The following is a 15894-nucleotide window of genomic DNA, read 5'->3' on the forward strand; positions in this document are numbered from 1 at the left end:
ATTTTCTTTCAAAGCCTCTGGTTGGTTCCTCAGATTCCGCAGGAAAACAAAAGAAAAAACAAAGATAGATTGTGTTGAGAAAGAAAGAAAGAATCATGAAGACGATGGGTGAGATTCTGAGTGCCTACTGCTCGGATGATTTCGATATGCAGCTGATAGGGAAGTTCTTGAGTTTTGCTTCAAGAGGTGACAGAGTTGGACTGAACCAGATGTTGATCAAAGGCATATCTCCTGATGTGCAAGACTATGACAACAGGACTGCTCTGCATCTCGCCGCAAGCGAGGGTCACACTCCCATTGTCGAGCTTCTTTTGTGCTACAAGGCAAATGTTAATCTCAAAGATCGATGGAAACGGACTGTAAGAACAACCAATAACTCATGTCACATTTAACTTCTCATTTGCTTTATATACCTAGACATTCTTTTCTTAATTAGCATACCTTTATCGATTTCGATCGCTTAGCTATAACTCTTTATCTCTTTATTTGGTCACATATCAAGAATATAAACATGTGATTACAAGTCCTTCAAAATGGATATTATAGTATGATTGAACTTATCTTGTCCAAAATTCATCATATGCTTAAGGATTTTGGAGCATAGAGCAAGTTTGGCTCTTATGCTTGCCAAATTTCATCTCTAGCTCCACAAATTTAGATAGTGTCTGCAACAAGTATCATAATTGGTTGAAATTATATGATCTTTGAGAAATCCCAGTAAATTTATATTGCTAAATGTCATTGGCAATTGTTTCCATACCAGTATATCTGCTTTCCATGCGGGACATGTCTTGTCCAGGTGTTAATTGATTGGACTGACTTATCAGAACAAAATAAATCATGTGTCAATAAAATCTGTCATGCTTTCTGCTGTATATCAATCCAAAATGTCTGAGTGGTCTATACAAAGTTACTGGTTATTATTACTCTGGTTCGTAAAGTTTACCTCATAATTGTAACTATATATACATAAATTTTTTAAGGTGCTTTAATGGTTTACACTTTTAGTGATATCTTTCTGTAAGAGTCAAGAGTTCTTCTATACATAGTTGTTTACTGTTAACGATGCTACAATCTCTCCTCGCCGGTGTTCTTTGAATGACTTGTTAGGTATAATAGCTAGTAATTCTACTTTCTTTTTTCCTAATGTGAAGCCCCTGACAGACGCGAGACTCTATGGACATCGAGATATATGCAGGATTCTTGAAGTAAATGGAGGCAATGACCTTACCAATGATCAATTCGTAAGTGAAATATCACTATAGAACACACAGATGTACAGTGAAAAGTCCTTCGTGGGTGGAGTAAAGTGACATTTGTAGATATTCTGCTGTTGACTTCTCTTCATGCATTTTTTGCACAGACGGTTCGACATGAGCAAGAAGATTCAAATGATGTGAAGTTTGACATGTCAGAATTAAAGACAGAGCATTCATCAACCATTCAGCAGGTATACCAAAGTAAATGGGAGAGAGAGGCAGAGATCATTTGATGTGTTGACCTTAAATTGCTTTCATTTACTAACCTGCAAATTTCCTATTCAAAGAAAAAAAAAACCAAAAATCTCATCTTTTGATGAACTCTACAGATAAGGAACTAAGAAATCAAAGCAGGTATCATCTTATATATATATGGTTTCTATAACCATTAAAAAAATTGATTTCTTTAAGAGAAGCAGAATTTTATTATTGTAGACTATGGCATGTGAAAAATTCTTACTTCTGCGACAGTGTGTCTACCTAGCAGCTTCTCTATCTGAAATACTCTTGTTTTCTTAATTTTTCAGGGCTCATTCAGTGAATCTGAAAAGGTCAAGTGGCGTGGAACCTGGGTTGTCAAAACTGTTATAAAGAGACACATATGCAATCCTGTAAAAATGTATGCTTGATATGGACTTTTTTTTTTTTTCTTCTTTCTTGGCCTCTAGGTTTAGTTATTTGTTTAAGCCAGTAAATTTAGGTTAAAACTTTGGACAGTGTTAGATAACAATAGCTTGCTGCTTCAATCTTGATACAGGATTCTCTCTGCTAAGGACAACACTCGCCTCCGGGAACTTAGACATCCCAATATTTTGCAATTTCTCGGTTCAATTGTGCAGCAAGAAGAGATGGTTCTGATTACTGAGTATCTACCAAAAGTACATTGTGCTATGTCCCAATCATATGTTCTTACTAGATTGTTGTTAGTGGTTTTGATCCATCTTACATATTTGGAAAATTTTATTTATGCTTTCAAATTCTCAAAAAAAAATCTTAAAAAATGTGATCTTTATTGAACAATTAAACTAAGAATGAAATGAAACCACATGGACATATGGAAAGCGGTATTCTGCCACTTTTGATTCTTGTTCTTGCCAGTTTCCACAGTCCAAGTAATTTATGCTCAAGTGAGCACATCATAAGAAGTAAAAGGACATGTTTACTGTCATTCAGCCATCTCAAAAAATCTATTTTTCTAGTATACATAGGAAGAAAACCATATGCTATATTGTATGAAGTGCAGTAAAAGCCATTCTAGTATAAGGTATAATTCAGTAATTTTATGTTATCGAGGTCATCATTGTCAAATATTCTTTTCTGGATCATACATTACCATTCTGTCTGTCTGGAAATGGAGGCTAATTTTGAGATTCTTCGTATCTTTCTCGTTCTTTTTAGTTTTAAAATTTTTACTTTGTGCTATTCTAGGGTAACCTGGAAGATATTTTGAGGCAGAGAGCTCGACTTGATGTGCATACTGCTCTACGCTATGCACTTGATATTGCTAGGTAACTGATTTTGGTGCTGTTCAGTAATTGGATTTGACATGTGAAGGAGTTCATGTCCCTTCCATGTATCAGAATTATTTCTATGCAATGTTCAATGCACATGCGTACTACGAAGCATATTAATATTATTTGTATTGTTAGTATTGGAAAGATTTTAACTCCTACTCCTAAAGAGTCTTTCCAAATCATTCTCCTCCTCCCTTAATCACATTGATGATGACTCATACTTTGTAATTCAGTACTTGCTCTTCAGAATGCTCGTCTTGTAGCGTACATGCTGAGTATAAGTTTCCAGAATTGTATCCCATCTGCATTCTACACGCTTCTAATTCGTACACATGTTTGTGACAAGTTTTTTAGAAGTACTTATCATATGAAAAAAGGTGCTTTTAGATTTTGACATGTAAAAGTATTTGCAGGGGAATGAACTATCTTCATGAGCACAAGCCCTGCCCTATAGTTCACAACCATTTGGATACCAGGTAGGCCCTATCCAAGAGAGAACATCTCTCTCTCTCTCTCTCTCAACAAACAACCCCAAAAAAAAAAATCTCTAAACCGTTTTTGAGAATTGAATTTGCAATGTTAAAGACAAAAATTAAATAGGTTATTGCCTTCAAAGGGTTATTTGTTCTCTTGGTCTGTTACTATTATTAATCATATATGCTTCAAGAAACCTTCCATCCCATATGATAATGAAACTAATCCTGTCTTTTCCACTTGGGAGTAGAAACTTGTTGCAGGATGAAGGTGGACACTTGAAGATCGGCGAGTATTGGGTTCAAATGCTGTATGAGCAAATTAACCCAGATCAAAATGGTTGTACATGAACATCAAATTCCTTTTGACTTGGTTTTGAAAATCTCTGTTGTCTTTCTAATTAATTTCATTTCACAGGGAAAAGAAGTGGCAATCCCTGTAACAGTACCAATCTATTAGATGGCACCAAGAAAGATATTCGTACATTTGGATTCATATATTATCAGGTACATGTTTTTGTTTGGATTTGGTAATTTACTTGACATGACATTCTTTTGAAGCTGTTTGCAGTAAAATCTTCCCGTAATCCAAACAAATCCATACGTCAGTAGTTAAGTTGAACGGGCCATACTGACAACTGCCTTGCATCTATGTAACTTGTAGAATTTTTAATAAGTTGAAGTACGTTGGGAATTCATCTTGAGAGTGTGTTATTTGATATACAATGTTTTGTCCATTTCATATCTGCTTAAATTTTTGAGGCAACTGGTAGTTTAGGTTTTCTCAAAGCAGTTTTAACATCATTTTAAGTTTGATGTAATCTACAGATGCTAGAAGGAAATCACTTCATGACCAACACGAACTCTGACTTCATCCATCAGGAACCGGTCGATTTTAAGCCAAAATTCCACTTAAGTCGATGTTCAAACAGAATTCAACAGTAAGTGTGGAATTCTTCTGATCTATTCCATCTTACTTTATTCTTATGAAAAATATAATTTGTAGTTCAATTTTTTCGAAGAGTGTGAAGCAGCAGTTTTTGCTGCATTCTGTCATTTTAAACTAGGATTAAAACCTTACGTTTTCATCCAATGTTGGAGATGCTGTTCCTCCTTTTCATAGAGAATTCTAGTTTAGGCAGAGTAATTGGAAGATTTGCATCAAACATGTTGACAATCCTAAATCATAGGTAACAAAAGTATTTTATCTTGATGATATGACACAGGAAAAATCGTACCTACCGATGTTATTCAAACGGATGCTAATTATCATGCTTATTCGATGATTACCATGAGCAGAAAAATATTGCTACAACTTTTGATATGTAATGTAAGTGGTTGTATATGTTTCCATTATGCAGGTTGATAGAGGGTTGTACAAGTAATGATCCTTCCAAAATACCCACATTTGAAAGTGTCATAGGAACTCTAGAAGAGGAATCAGCGTCTTTAGGGAGACCTGCATGCCCAGTTATTTGTTCAGTGCATTTTTAGGGTGTGGACTGACGGAAGGACAAGAAATGCACCAAATCAATACGACTTTAGTTTGTCATGGACAAGCCTTTGTAATTTGAATTTATGAGAGAAAGTAGTAATATTGTCTTGTGGTATTGAATATTATGTGTGAGTGTATTGTGAAAACTTAGAGTTTGATTGATGCTATATAATTTGTTTGAAGGGTTCACTGGAAATACTTCGCATTTAGCTTCTTGCTTTGTAAAATGAGTAATTTCTTTTTGGCTTTAATTTTTATTTATTTTTATACAAACGATGTGGTGACTGAAGAGGTGGTGGTAGATTCACCAACTACCCTCAGATGCCTAAGTCAATTTTTTTCCTCATATCGAGGTAGTTGAAAAGTATTGTACTCATTTATGGAGGAAATTTAGATTACCTTTTTCAGGTGAAAAGTACTCCCTTTTATATAGGGAAGATGGGACCTTTTGGTTGTACTTTTCCAATGTGGGTCTAAGGAGTTGATACTATCAACATATAAGGTGTTTAAATGAGGTATGGTTAAGATATTTCAAATGCAGTTCTGCTCATGAATTTGTGATAATGCGAGTCAATTATCATGATAGTTGTCTTTGTTGAAGTTTTATGGCTCACCAATATTTGTTGCAAGGGAAGAAGAAAACGAGGATGGGCTTAGTTTTCTATTCGTTTAGGATTTTGTTTCCTATTCCTAGTAAACTTGTAAACCAAGTTAGAGAACTCATGTTAGAGAACTCGGGAGGAGCGAGAGATCTAATATGTGGCTGAAAGTGAAAGTGTAATATTCAGAAGGAAAAAGAAAAGGGTGCAAATGTAATTAAACCACGTTGAAAAACAACTGAAACTTCTTGCCTGTAATAAGTTTTGTAATACACACACCACTTTTCTACAATATTAATATATATCTCCTCCCTTTGCTGAAATTTATAAAAGAGATCAGCTTAGTGAAAATTACATAAATAGCCCTATTGTGCCATGATCACCTGGAGCAAACAGAAACAGGCTCTTCTGCTATAGTCTCCAACAATGGCTTCTTTGACCTACACATAGACAACCTGTGCATGAACTCCGGCGCCGAGAAATCTTCAATATCATCCAAATTCAACTTCGGCTTCGCGGCCTCATGATCAAGATTTTCCCGCCAATTCTCCATCCTTTTATTATACTCCTCCTCCTCATCATCATCATCAGCAAGTTCCCCGGACTTATCCTCAGCCGGCTGCACCCTCACGTTTCTGCCCGAAAGACGCTTGGTTGCCGAGCTGGCGGTGAGGAACAAGGCGCCCATATCGGCTGGAGTCACGGTCGAGTTGAGCCTCTTCATGGGGAACATGACGTACACGTCACCAATCTCCAAGTCTTCATCAGCATTGAGAGCTGAAAATCTTCTTCCAATATGGAGAGACTTAGTGTTTACAAGGAAGAAGTTTGGGGTCTCAAGCATGAGCTCTGCAGCTTTCATTGGTACATAGAATTGCTTGATTTCGCCGCTCGGGACGATGACTTTGGTGGCTGCTTTGCTGTTCTTGGCTATTTGGGTTGATAGGGTGCAAGAAACGTAGTTGCCCATGTCTTGAGGGGAGAGAGAGAGAGAGAGAGAGAGAGAGAGAGAGAGAATGGGTTTGTGATATGATGAGTTTTGGTTTGAGGAGATGAAAATTTTTTGAGGACTGACAGAGTCTAGGAATTGTGGGAGTTGAATTTTTATAAGGGAATGTATGAAGAGGTCTCTCATCTGAACTAGAAACAGGATTAGAAGATTCTAAAATAATAAAGAAAATAAAAATAAATAAAATAATATTTGAGAGAGAAAGAGAGCCAGTTGTATGTGCGGTTGACATTGTTAGTAGTGTCCGCGTTGGGCCAAAAAATGTAGAAAAAGGAAAATGTAGTGGAAGGTACGCTACTACATTTCCGGTTGTTTTTTTATTAGTTAGTTAATCATGAAAAGCTATACGCTTATGTCAAAGAGGGCTGTTTCAATTGATAAGGTCTTTGTATCGTGTGTAGTTTTATCAGTGTTGAAGTTTCGTTGTTAGTAGTTCTCGTTGATGTCCGATCTGTAATTTTCTATATAAATTTATACTGGTGGTGACATTGAGAATGTGTAGCTCTACTAGTATTCGAGTTTACCAGCGATTCTCGTTAATGTGTGGTATGCAATTTTTATATAAATACATATCGTGGCAACTAATTAGGTACCATGCATAACTCTTTCCGACTCGAGGAGATCGACCTCGCTGGTGATAAGAGTAGCCAATCTCTCCCCTACATTTTTTTTTTCCATAAATATAATGTGATCAATGAACCAATATACTTTGTCAAATAACGTGTGGGACCCCCTCTTCATTTGTCTTTGACTTCCTCATTTCTTTTTTTCTTTCTTTTTTTTCTTTTTTGAGATGGGATTAAGAGCTTATCTACAACTACTTCAATTTTATAATTCTATATCCTAAAATCATCACATTTCAATATACATGTGAGCTTCGTACAAGTTAGAAATGGATTTAGAGTAAATTCAGATTTGACATAAAAAAAATATTGCAATATTATAAACAACATTTGATGAGTTTAGTCATTATACATATCATGAGTGTATTATTAGAAATATATAACTGAATTATTGATAAACAAATTTGATGAGTGTAGGAGTAATTTGTATAATTACATGCAAAGCTATATATCTTCCATGATTTTTTTTTTATTAAAAAAAAAAAAAAATTATATCTCTTCCTTGATTGATGGATGATTCAATGAGATAATATGAATGTGGCATGAACCCTTGAATGTGCAATATACGAAAACGATATGCATGAGTCAATAGTAGGGTTGCGTGACAAATCTGGTTTTAAATTTCTTTCCCTCTCTTTCTGCCGGTGGCGGTTGAACGAGTCCGTGGTGATGAAGACTCAAAGAAGAAATCGGACAAAAGGAGGGTAGGCAGCTCATCACATTCATACATTCATATTCATATGCTGCAGCTGCTGCGTCACGGGATTGTTGGTGTCACATTTCCAAAAGTATCTTTCGCATAATTTTCCCACTCTCTCTCTCTCTCTCATTAATTCTACTATATTCTATATCTATAATAATATTAGAGACATATTTTTATTTATTTATTTATTCTGAATATTTATTTAAAATAGCTACTTTCCATCTCATAAAACCACCTCTTCTCTTATTGGACTACATCTCATTTTTGCTTGAACTCCACTGGCAGTATGTGGAATATATCTGTTTGTGTGTGTGTATGCCTTCAAAATAAAAGCATCAACTCCGTACTCTTTTTGCTGCCAGATTCTCCTGCTTCCTTAAAATATATTTACTTTTTGTCCTACGTCACCCAAAAATTTTAATTTGATTTTAGTTTTTTTTTTTTTTTTTTATAAATACACACACGTAACATGTTTACTTACTTAAAGTTCGTATGAGAAGAAATAGAATTATTCCAATTTCTCTCTTCCTCATGTTTACCGACTTAAAATCAACATAGAGCAATACCCCAAAACCAGGAGCTGAATCAACTAGGGAAGCTAATTGATCCAATTCCAATTTCTTACTTCGCCCTTTTACTACGTTCCCACTTTTCTTACTTCCTTCTTTCCAAGTATATAAACATGCCATTAATGATTTCTGTTTTTGTCAATGCGATTAATGATTTCAATTTAATCCTCTGAACTTTTTGCTTCCAGTTAGAACAATGTGGCCAATCAGTCCACCATAGTCCCAAACCTAAATCAACCCAAGAATCTGATCTATTGGGAAATACAAACCTAAATCAAGTGCATCCATTGGGGGATTCAGTAACAGGCACTCGATTGACGTACTGAATAGGTAAATGTATGGCAGAGACAGCATGAACTTTATTACTTTGTTTTGTGTTTGTTGGCAGAAAGTAAAGAATCTCACATCTGTCACAAAATTCATAAATGGCATTTCAAAATCATTACATCAGAACCTGAAAACATCAGGCAACAAAAATACCTCATTTCGACATTACTATAACTACCTTTAGTGAGTGCAAAAATCAACAGGCACAACCCTGATTCATCTCTGGAGCTGTTTGGAACTAAACTCTACTTTTCTGTGGATGAAAGGGCAGCATTTCCTCAAATAGCCTGAGCCAAGTTTTCCGATGCACTGGATGCTTCCAGCCTGCAAGTTCGTAACGTCAGTAACACTCAATCATCAGATGCGGCCTTTTTGTTGCAGACTTTTACCTTAGGCATCAAATAAAAGGAACTCATATAGACCAAAAATAATTAGTAAACAGCATATAGACTATACAACTGTATACATCGACCAAGCTTAGAGTCAATCGACCATAAATGCAGCCTAATAAATATCAACAGTCACTAGATTAACTAAGGTGTAGTTCCAGGAAAGCAAGCATAAATAAACATATTTCACTCCACCCTGGACATCGATTACATTGGACCAAAGAATGGTTTCTTGTATCTTTCTAAATATATTCTCTTTAATGCCAAACAGGACTATAAATTCCATTACGCGGCGAAAGGATAGAATAATGTAAGAATTGTATAGGTGTTATGCATTGCGAGATAGCAGTTCATTAAATAGAGGTTGAAGGGCTTGAGGTGGCAAGACTGGATGAATGATGATAATCCAACCAGAGTCACTTGCAGGATAACCTTGGCTCAATACCCACAGACAAGCATAGTCGGTGACATTATACAGGTCAATGTCTTTAATATGCACAAAGGAAATAGGGCACTTTCAGCTCCCACCAAGGCATTTTCTATAATGACACAGTTAAGCCAATTTACATTTTCTATGAAGTGGGATAGAACACCAACAGGTGAGAACTTCTGATAATTTTCAGGATGCAAGTGCAGCATAGAATAATTGTTGTGGACACCCATATTGATGCAGTTGTTAAAGGATGGAAGCAAAATGACATAGTATAGTTCTCATAAGTTATAAGTAGGTAAACAACAATTATGATGATAATAACAGCAATCATGATTCGTGATCGTCATCCAAATGTGAGAGATCCCAGTGGAAAAGTAATCATTAGGGTCGGTGTTTCAGATAAGTAGATAAAATGCAGTACAATAACATAAAGAAAGACATAAAATCGATAATAAGATAGATTAATATTGTTGTATGGACATTATTCTAGGAACCAATCAATTATGTAACTAGTATAGCACTGTAAAAATCATACTTAGAAAAGAAAAGCATAAAGAATAAGCAATGGGTTTCTACCTTTGAATTCCATCTCCCACTTCCATCCTGAAAAAGCTCTCAATCTTCACAGGTGATCCCACTTCCGTAGATAGATTCTCTAATAGTTTCTGTAGAATAGTTTGTAAGACACTAGTCAGCAAGTGCACCATATCGCTTGTATATGCATGTACCATTTTACCAAGGTCAAACCAACTAATATACTAAAAGTACATCATACTAACTGATAAACCTGACTAACAGTTACCACACTCTAATTGCAATGTCAAAATACATTGAATGTGTGACCAAAATAGTCTTGATTCCTCTATAAGGGAGTGTGAAGTTCAACCCACATAAATGAAGAAATTTCGGGTGGGGAAAGGCCACTAACCTGGTCTAACCTACCACTGCTTTTTAGTATGTGTGCACGCATGAATGAAGTATTTATTTATTTATGCATGGATCCATGCATTAGGTATGAAAGATAATGAACGATAACAGTTTATTCATCGTATTTATAAAAATGATGTAATATGCCAGTTAAAATATGACAGTTAAAAATCCATGAATTCACATATTTGACAGGCACGAATTCTCATTAAGATAGTATCCATCCACACACCAAAAAACATGTCTTTTTTTCCATATGAACATGGCCATCACAAGGAAGCCACTAACATTGAAACGGAGTCTTAGAGAAATTTAAATAAAATTATAAAACATTACAACATTTGCGCACCTTTACAGTTAGGGTGTCATCCATAATAAACTTCTGCTCCATAAGAACAACTTCCTCATAGTATTTACGCAACCGACCTTCTACAATTTTATCTATGGCCATCTGAGACTTACCCGTACTTTCAGCCTGAAATCAAAACGGAACAAAAGTTATTATTACAGGCAGATAGGTGGTGACTACAAGCAGTAAATGGTGTAAAACACTTGCACGAAGATAGTTTATTTCTTTTCTCCATATAAAAAAAATAACCGGGATCAATCAGCATAATCATTGCCAGAATATCACCATAAACAAAGAATGAGGAGCTGAACTGTGAAGTACAATTAAAAAGCATGCATGTTGATGTCCACAAATCTCTATATCTAATAACCATTTGAGGCTTCATATTTAGCCATATGAATGAAAATACAAAGAAAACAAACAAGGAAAAAATAAAAAGTAAAAGAATCAACATTCCACAATGACTCGTTTAATTAAAATCCTACATAGTGTCATAAACACTTGATTAAAGCATGTAACTAGATGAATTTCAACTTGCTTCACAGATCACAATTTGTTTCATGTTTATAACAGAGCCAAGGGACAACCATTAAAGAAAACATGATATTACCAAGTACCTGAGACTTAAGAATTTCACGTTCACTCTCTAATGCATCAGAAGAAACAAGTTCCTTTGTTAAGAACAAGGGCTTCGCTGCCACTACATGCATTGCCAATTGCGAACCAACGCGCTGGATAGCATCCAATTGAGAATTTTTGTCCTCTACTGAAAGAGATAAAATTCCAGCAATACGACCTAAACCTGTAATTAGATAAAACAGAGAATGATGAAGACTAAATGAAAATATTCTTTTCAACTCAGATATTTTTAGTCCTGCAGGACCTGCAGTGGTTGTGACTTTGCAATGCAACTTAACATCAAGGTAGTATCCGACAAGAGCAGAACATAATGCATTTAAAATGAGTATTTTTGTGCGCCTATGTTTGGATGCAGATAGACTATCTCCAGTTAAAGAGGAAAGAAGCGGTTCATTATATTTACCTGGTTGGGGACTTGTATGGAGGTAGGTAGAAACAACACCGTGTGAATTTGTGGACATCACAATACCCCTTCTAAGTTTAACATTTTCCCCCATCACTGCAGCTACTTCTGTAATTGCATTCTGAACAGTTGTTTCTCCACTAACTTTTGGATGTTCAAGATTTAACTTCAAGTCCTGGCAGGGATTCAATGAATTTAATACAACTCCTCAAGAAACCAAATTCCAATTAAAGTTCAGGAGGGGCTTGGAAATTAATTAAATTCAATAAATACGCTTACTACTAGTTCACAAATATAAAAAAACTTACAACAAATCATTAACATCTCTGAGTTTTACTAATTTCAACTCAAAACACACATAAGAGTACATTACTAATATCTACTTCTTAATAAGACTTTAGACTAAAGCTAGCAATCACCATATTCCAACTTTATGGACAACTATTCTGGTGTCAGCTTTCTTTTTCATTCTTTCTTTTTTGTGATAAGAGAAACTTTTATTCAACACAACAAAAAATAAGATACATCGAACGGTGGAGAAGGGATCCACCAGAAACAGAAATTATATGATATCTGTGTAGTCCATTGCAACTACCAATGCATGTAAAAGTCATTCTCAGCTGCCAAATATGGTCATAATTCAAGTTACTTTAATCATTATAGATTTTACTAAGTAAAATTAAAGATTAATTCATGGTAAGTTCTTGAAACATATTTAACTTCAAGGTGAAAGGGGAATCATAATAATGTAGACTAGGAAATTGTATGTTGTTTCTAAATTAAATATATGAAAACAATAACACTACAGAAACAAAGGAATGCATAAGCTTACCTCCAAATCCTTAGAGGGAACGTGGAAGACCCCAGAAACGAGTTGAGAAGAGCTTTCAACTAGCAAAGCTTGCTTTGCCAAAGCTAAGGCCTATAAGAAGAACAAAATAGATAAAGTGGCTGCAGAATCTAACAAAATTACTATATATTCAACATGAAAGACAATACAATAAAGGGTGAAAGTCTAACAGATAAAAAAATTTGGAAATTAAATTATTCTTATAAAAATAAAAACCATTGATGAGACCGGTTCTAAATACCAATAACAACCGTATGGTTACAATAACACCTAATCAAATGGAACTCCGAATATGGAGGAACCATATCAGTCACACTAACCAAGTGCTGAAAGATATCATTTCGAGCAACAAAGTCAGTCTCGCAGTTAAGTTCAATGACAGCAGCCTTGCTCTCGTTCTGGACCAGTGCCAGCAAACCCTCAGCAGCCATTCGAGATGACTTTTTCGACGCCAAAACCTTCCCTCTTCTCCTTAATTCCTTCTGTGCAGCCTCTGCATTTCATTAAAGAAACCAAATTTTTATAAGGAAGGCAAAAACACAAATAAGAATGAATAAAATGGAGAGAAGGGGTTTTAACCAATGTCCCAATTGCTATCAATGAGAGCAGCCTTGACGTCTTTGATTGGAGCGCTGGTTCTCTCCCTCAGTTGTTTTATAAGGCTCATTTGGTCAGAAGAGGAAGAAGAAGAAGTTCCCACGCTGAACCTTCTTAGAAAAAGAGCAGACCCACATTGGGTATTGGCAAATTTGAGAGGAATTGAGGTTGGGATCTCTGTGGCTTGAGCAAATGAAGATCTTCTGCTTGAAACCCAGGTTGAAAAACCACGTCCATTGGCATCAGCAGAAGCAGTACAAGTACTTGAAGAACTATAACTAGTGTTAAGCACCCTGTTACACAGGAATGAGCCAAGAGAGCGCTTTGCACCTCCACGAAATGCCATGCCAATATATCCTTATCCCCTCTCTCTGTCTCTCTCTCTCTCTCCAATCTATTATGTAAAATTCAATCAGAAAAGTGCTCTATTAAAATCTCATACAATGATACAATGTAAAGAATAAAGATACTCATTTTCTGCGAAATTTTCTATGAGTTTTCTGAGGAAACAAAAATGGATGGTTTTTGATTGTGAAAATAACTTGAGGATTGAAGCGAGAACTGACCTGACTGATAAAAGAGGTAGAGAAGGATCGAACTCTGCTGCTACTGTAAGAACTACGCTTCGAAAATGGTCAGACAAAACCGTTTGATGAAAGTCTCTACGCTACTCAGTGGGTTTTAGGTTATAGAATGGTACAGTATCACCACGTCAGCGGTGATACTTCCATTTAAAATTTGCCACGTGTATTTTTTAAAAGAAAATTTATACTGCTTTTTCAGCTAGACATTGGGTTCCAATTTTACCCTTCATCAAAATTGAAAGAGAAGAAAAATTGTGTCACAGCCTCCCACCTCTGTCCAGTTCACAGCCCCCTTCGCCACGTCATCCCTCCCGCCTCCGTCCAGTTCACAGTCCCTCTCTGCAGCGCCCTCCCTCCCTGTTTGTATTCCTTTCCCCCATCCTTAAATCTCCTTATCTATGTTGCTTTGATCTCCCTCTAAACCTCCAAATCCGAGTTCTCTTTATCCAACTTTGCTCTCAATCCCGCAATGCCCTGAGAGCATTTCCAAAGGGCCCAAGGAGGTTTTGGGAAACCCAAAATGGGGTTTCAACAACAAAGATCTGCTAGGGCAAGGAGTGGGGCCCACTACTGGGGCCCGAGGGGAGGTGGCCTTGAGCGCCAGGGCAATCTGGCGTCGGCCTGATGCTCCCCAGTTCTCTTCCACGTGGCTCTTTCGGGCTCTCCGATCCCTTTTTCCAAAGAATCCAACGGCATTCAATTTTTGCTCAATAAAAAATGAAAAAATCGAAAAAATGTAAAAAATACCCAAAAAATACTGAAATTTTTTTCTATAAATATCAACCAATACTCTTCACTTTTAATACCAACAGGCAATATTTTTGTAATAAAACATTGAAAAAAATACCAAAAAATTACTTCTTTTTTTTTTTCTCTCTCTATACCTTATTTCCATTTTCAACATTTAAGTAAATGTTTTTGTCCTTTTAATTTTATTTATTTTTATATTATTCCATTTACTTAAGTTTACAATGTAAATACGGAAGTACCCCCCCATTTGGATTCAAATAAAAATACTAGAAAATCAAATTCCCACCAAATCAAAATATGAAAAATCGGTTTTAGTGCAAAATACGATTTAGGCTAAAAATGATGGCTCATTAAGTGAATATATACTTCATATTAAAATCCCATAAAATCAAGTTTTCTTATTTGATGTGTAAGGAATAAAAGCCGCCAAAAATTATCTTGAGAAAATGATTATTCCGAAAAACCATTTTTCTTACTTAATCAATATTGCACCTCCGCTAAAAATCTTGAGAAAATGATTTTTCATATGTAGGAACCTAAAAATCTTATCCGAAAATATTATCCAAATTAATTATTTAAGTAAACAAAGTTGTAAAAAAAACAAAAAAATGAATAGTATTTGCCATAGCAAACCTAAACTGCTGGAAACACACTTTGCTAAGGGGGTAGGGCAGCCACTATTCACGTGAATAGTAGCTGCCCTAGGCTTCCCCTTGCCATGGCAAAAGGCTAACTGGTGGAAGTGCTCTAACAAGAGATGATCAGATACACGCATTCAGAAAGATGTGCAAAGCAAACTTAACCTAAAATGCCCCAAGAAATTCTTGATTCGCAGAGATAAGGTCATGGAATGTGATGATAAAAGCCAACTATTAAATAAAGTGATTCTAAGAGAGAGAGAGAGAGAGAGAGAGAGAGAGATGAAGGAAAAGAAGGGAGGGGCAGCAAAGGGGTAGTAGAGGCACACTGCAGCCAAGGTGCAGTCGTCTTCTTTCTTTTTTTGAACTAATTTTGTTCCAAAGGGTAAAATTGAAACCTAATGTCTAGCTGGAAAATAATTTAATTAGTGGAGGAAAAAAAAGACACGTGTCAATATATGGGTGGAAGTATCACCAGTTGACGTAGTGATACCATATCATTCTATAATTTCTCCTCGAGTAGATTTGATAAGAGCATTTCCAAGTAGGTGGGGAGGAATGGGGAAAATCTTGTTTCGGCAACACAAAGCTGCCAGGGCAAGGTGTGGGCCCCAACAAAATAACTTTGCTGGGCTAGCCCTCGGGAGGTCCAACGAGCGACAAAGCGAGTTTTGGGCGGCGTCGTAGCATTTGTTTAAATTTTTAACATTGGCGCGTGCAGCGCCAACCTAAAAAATTAGCGCACCTTCTGATGCCCGCCAGCG

General features: G+C 36.0%; 3 protein-coding genes across 4 annotated transcripts; 1 reads left to right on the forward strand and 2 right to left on the reverse strand.

Moving 5' to 3' along the window:
- The first annotated feature begins 4 nt into the window (after positions 1-4).
- On the forward strand, positions 5-4918 carry LOC103328659 (serine/threonine-protein kinase 12-like). The gene is made up of 11 exons (XM_016793469.2): positions 5-359; positions 1155-1244; positions 1364-1450; positions 1787-1878; positions 2017-2137; positions 2688-2767; positions 3187-3249; positions 3498-3586; positions 3665-3753; positions 4075-4187; positions 4608-4918. Exons 1-11 carry the CDS (start codon positions 96-98, stop codon positions 4738-4740), a joined length of 1221 nt encoding a protein of 406 aa, XP_016648955.2. The 5' UTR covers positions 5-95; the 3' UTR covers positions 4741-4918.
- Positions 4919-5557: 639 nt separating this feature from the next.
- Positions 5558-6436, reverse strand: LOC148917591 (uncharacterized). The gene has a single exon (XM_089050692.1). It carries the CDS (start codon positions 6308-6310, stop codon positions 5720-5722), a length of 591 nt encoding a protein of 196 aa, XP_088906818.1. The 5' UTR covers positions 6311-6436; the 3' UTR covers positions 5558-5719.
- A 2147-nt stretch (positions 6437-8583) lies between these two features.
- Positions 8584-13883, reverse strand: LOC103328657 (translation elongation factor Ts (EF-Ts)). 2 transcript variants are annotated; one of them, XM_008231065.2, is made up of 9 exons: positions 13725-13883; positions 13141-13552; positions 12882-13054; positions 12544-12633; positions 11712-11886; positions 11287-11471; positions 10670-10795; positions 9970-10058; positions 8584-8895 (listed from the first exon to the last, which is right to left on the reverse strand). In XM_008231065.2, the coding sequence occupies exons 2-9, from the start codon at positions 13502-13504 to the stop codon at positions 8850-8852; spliced, it is 1248 nt and encodes a 415-aa protein (XP_008229287.2). In that variant the 5' UTR covers positions 13505-13552; positions 13725-13883; the 3' UTR covers positions 8584-8849. The 2 variants fall into 2 exon arrangements, with proteins under 2 accessions (XP_008229287.2, XP_088906752.1); XM_089050626.1 differs by having other exon boundaries at positions 8584-8960.
- Between the last annotated feature and the right edge of the window lie 2011 nt (positions 13884-15894).

The sequence above is a fragment of the Prunus mume genome, linkage group LG4 (assembly GCF_029339155.1).
Source record: "Prunus mume cultivar Tortuosa linkage group LG4, ASM2933915v1, whole genome shotgun sequence".
NCBI classification, from domain to species: Eukaryota; Viridiplantae; Streptophyta; class Magnoliopsida; order Rosales; family Rosaceae; genus Prunus; species Prunus mume.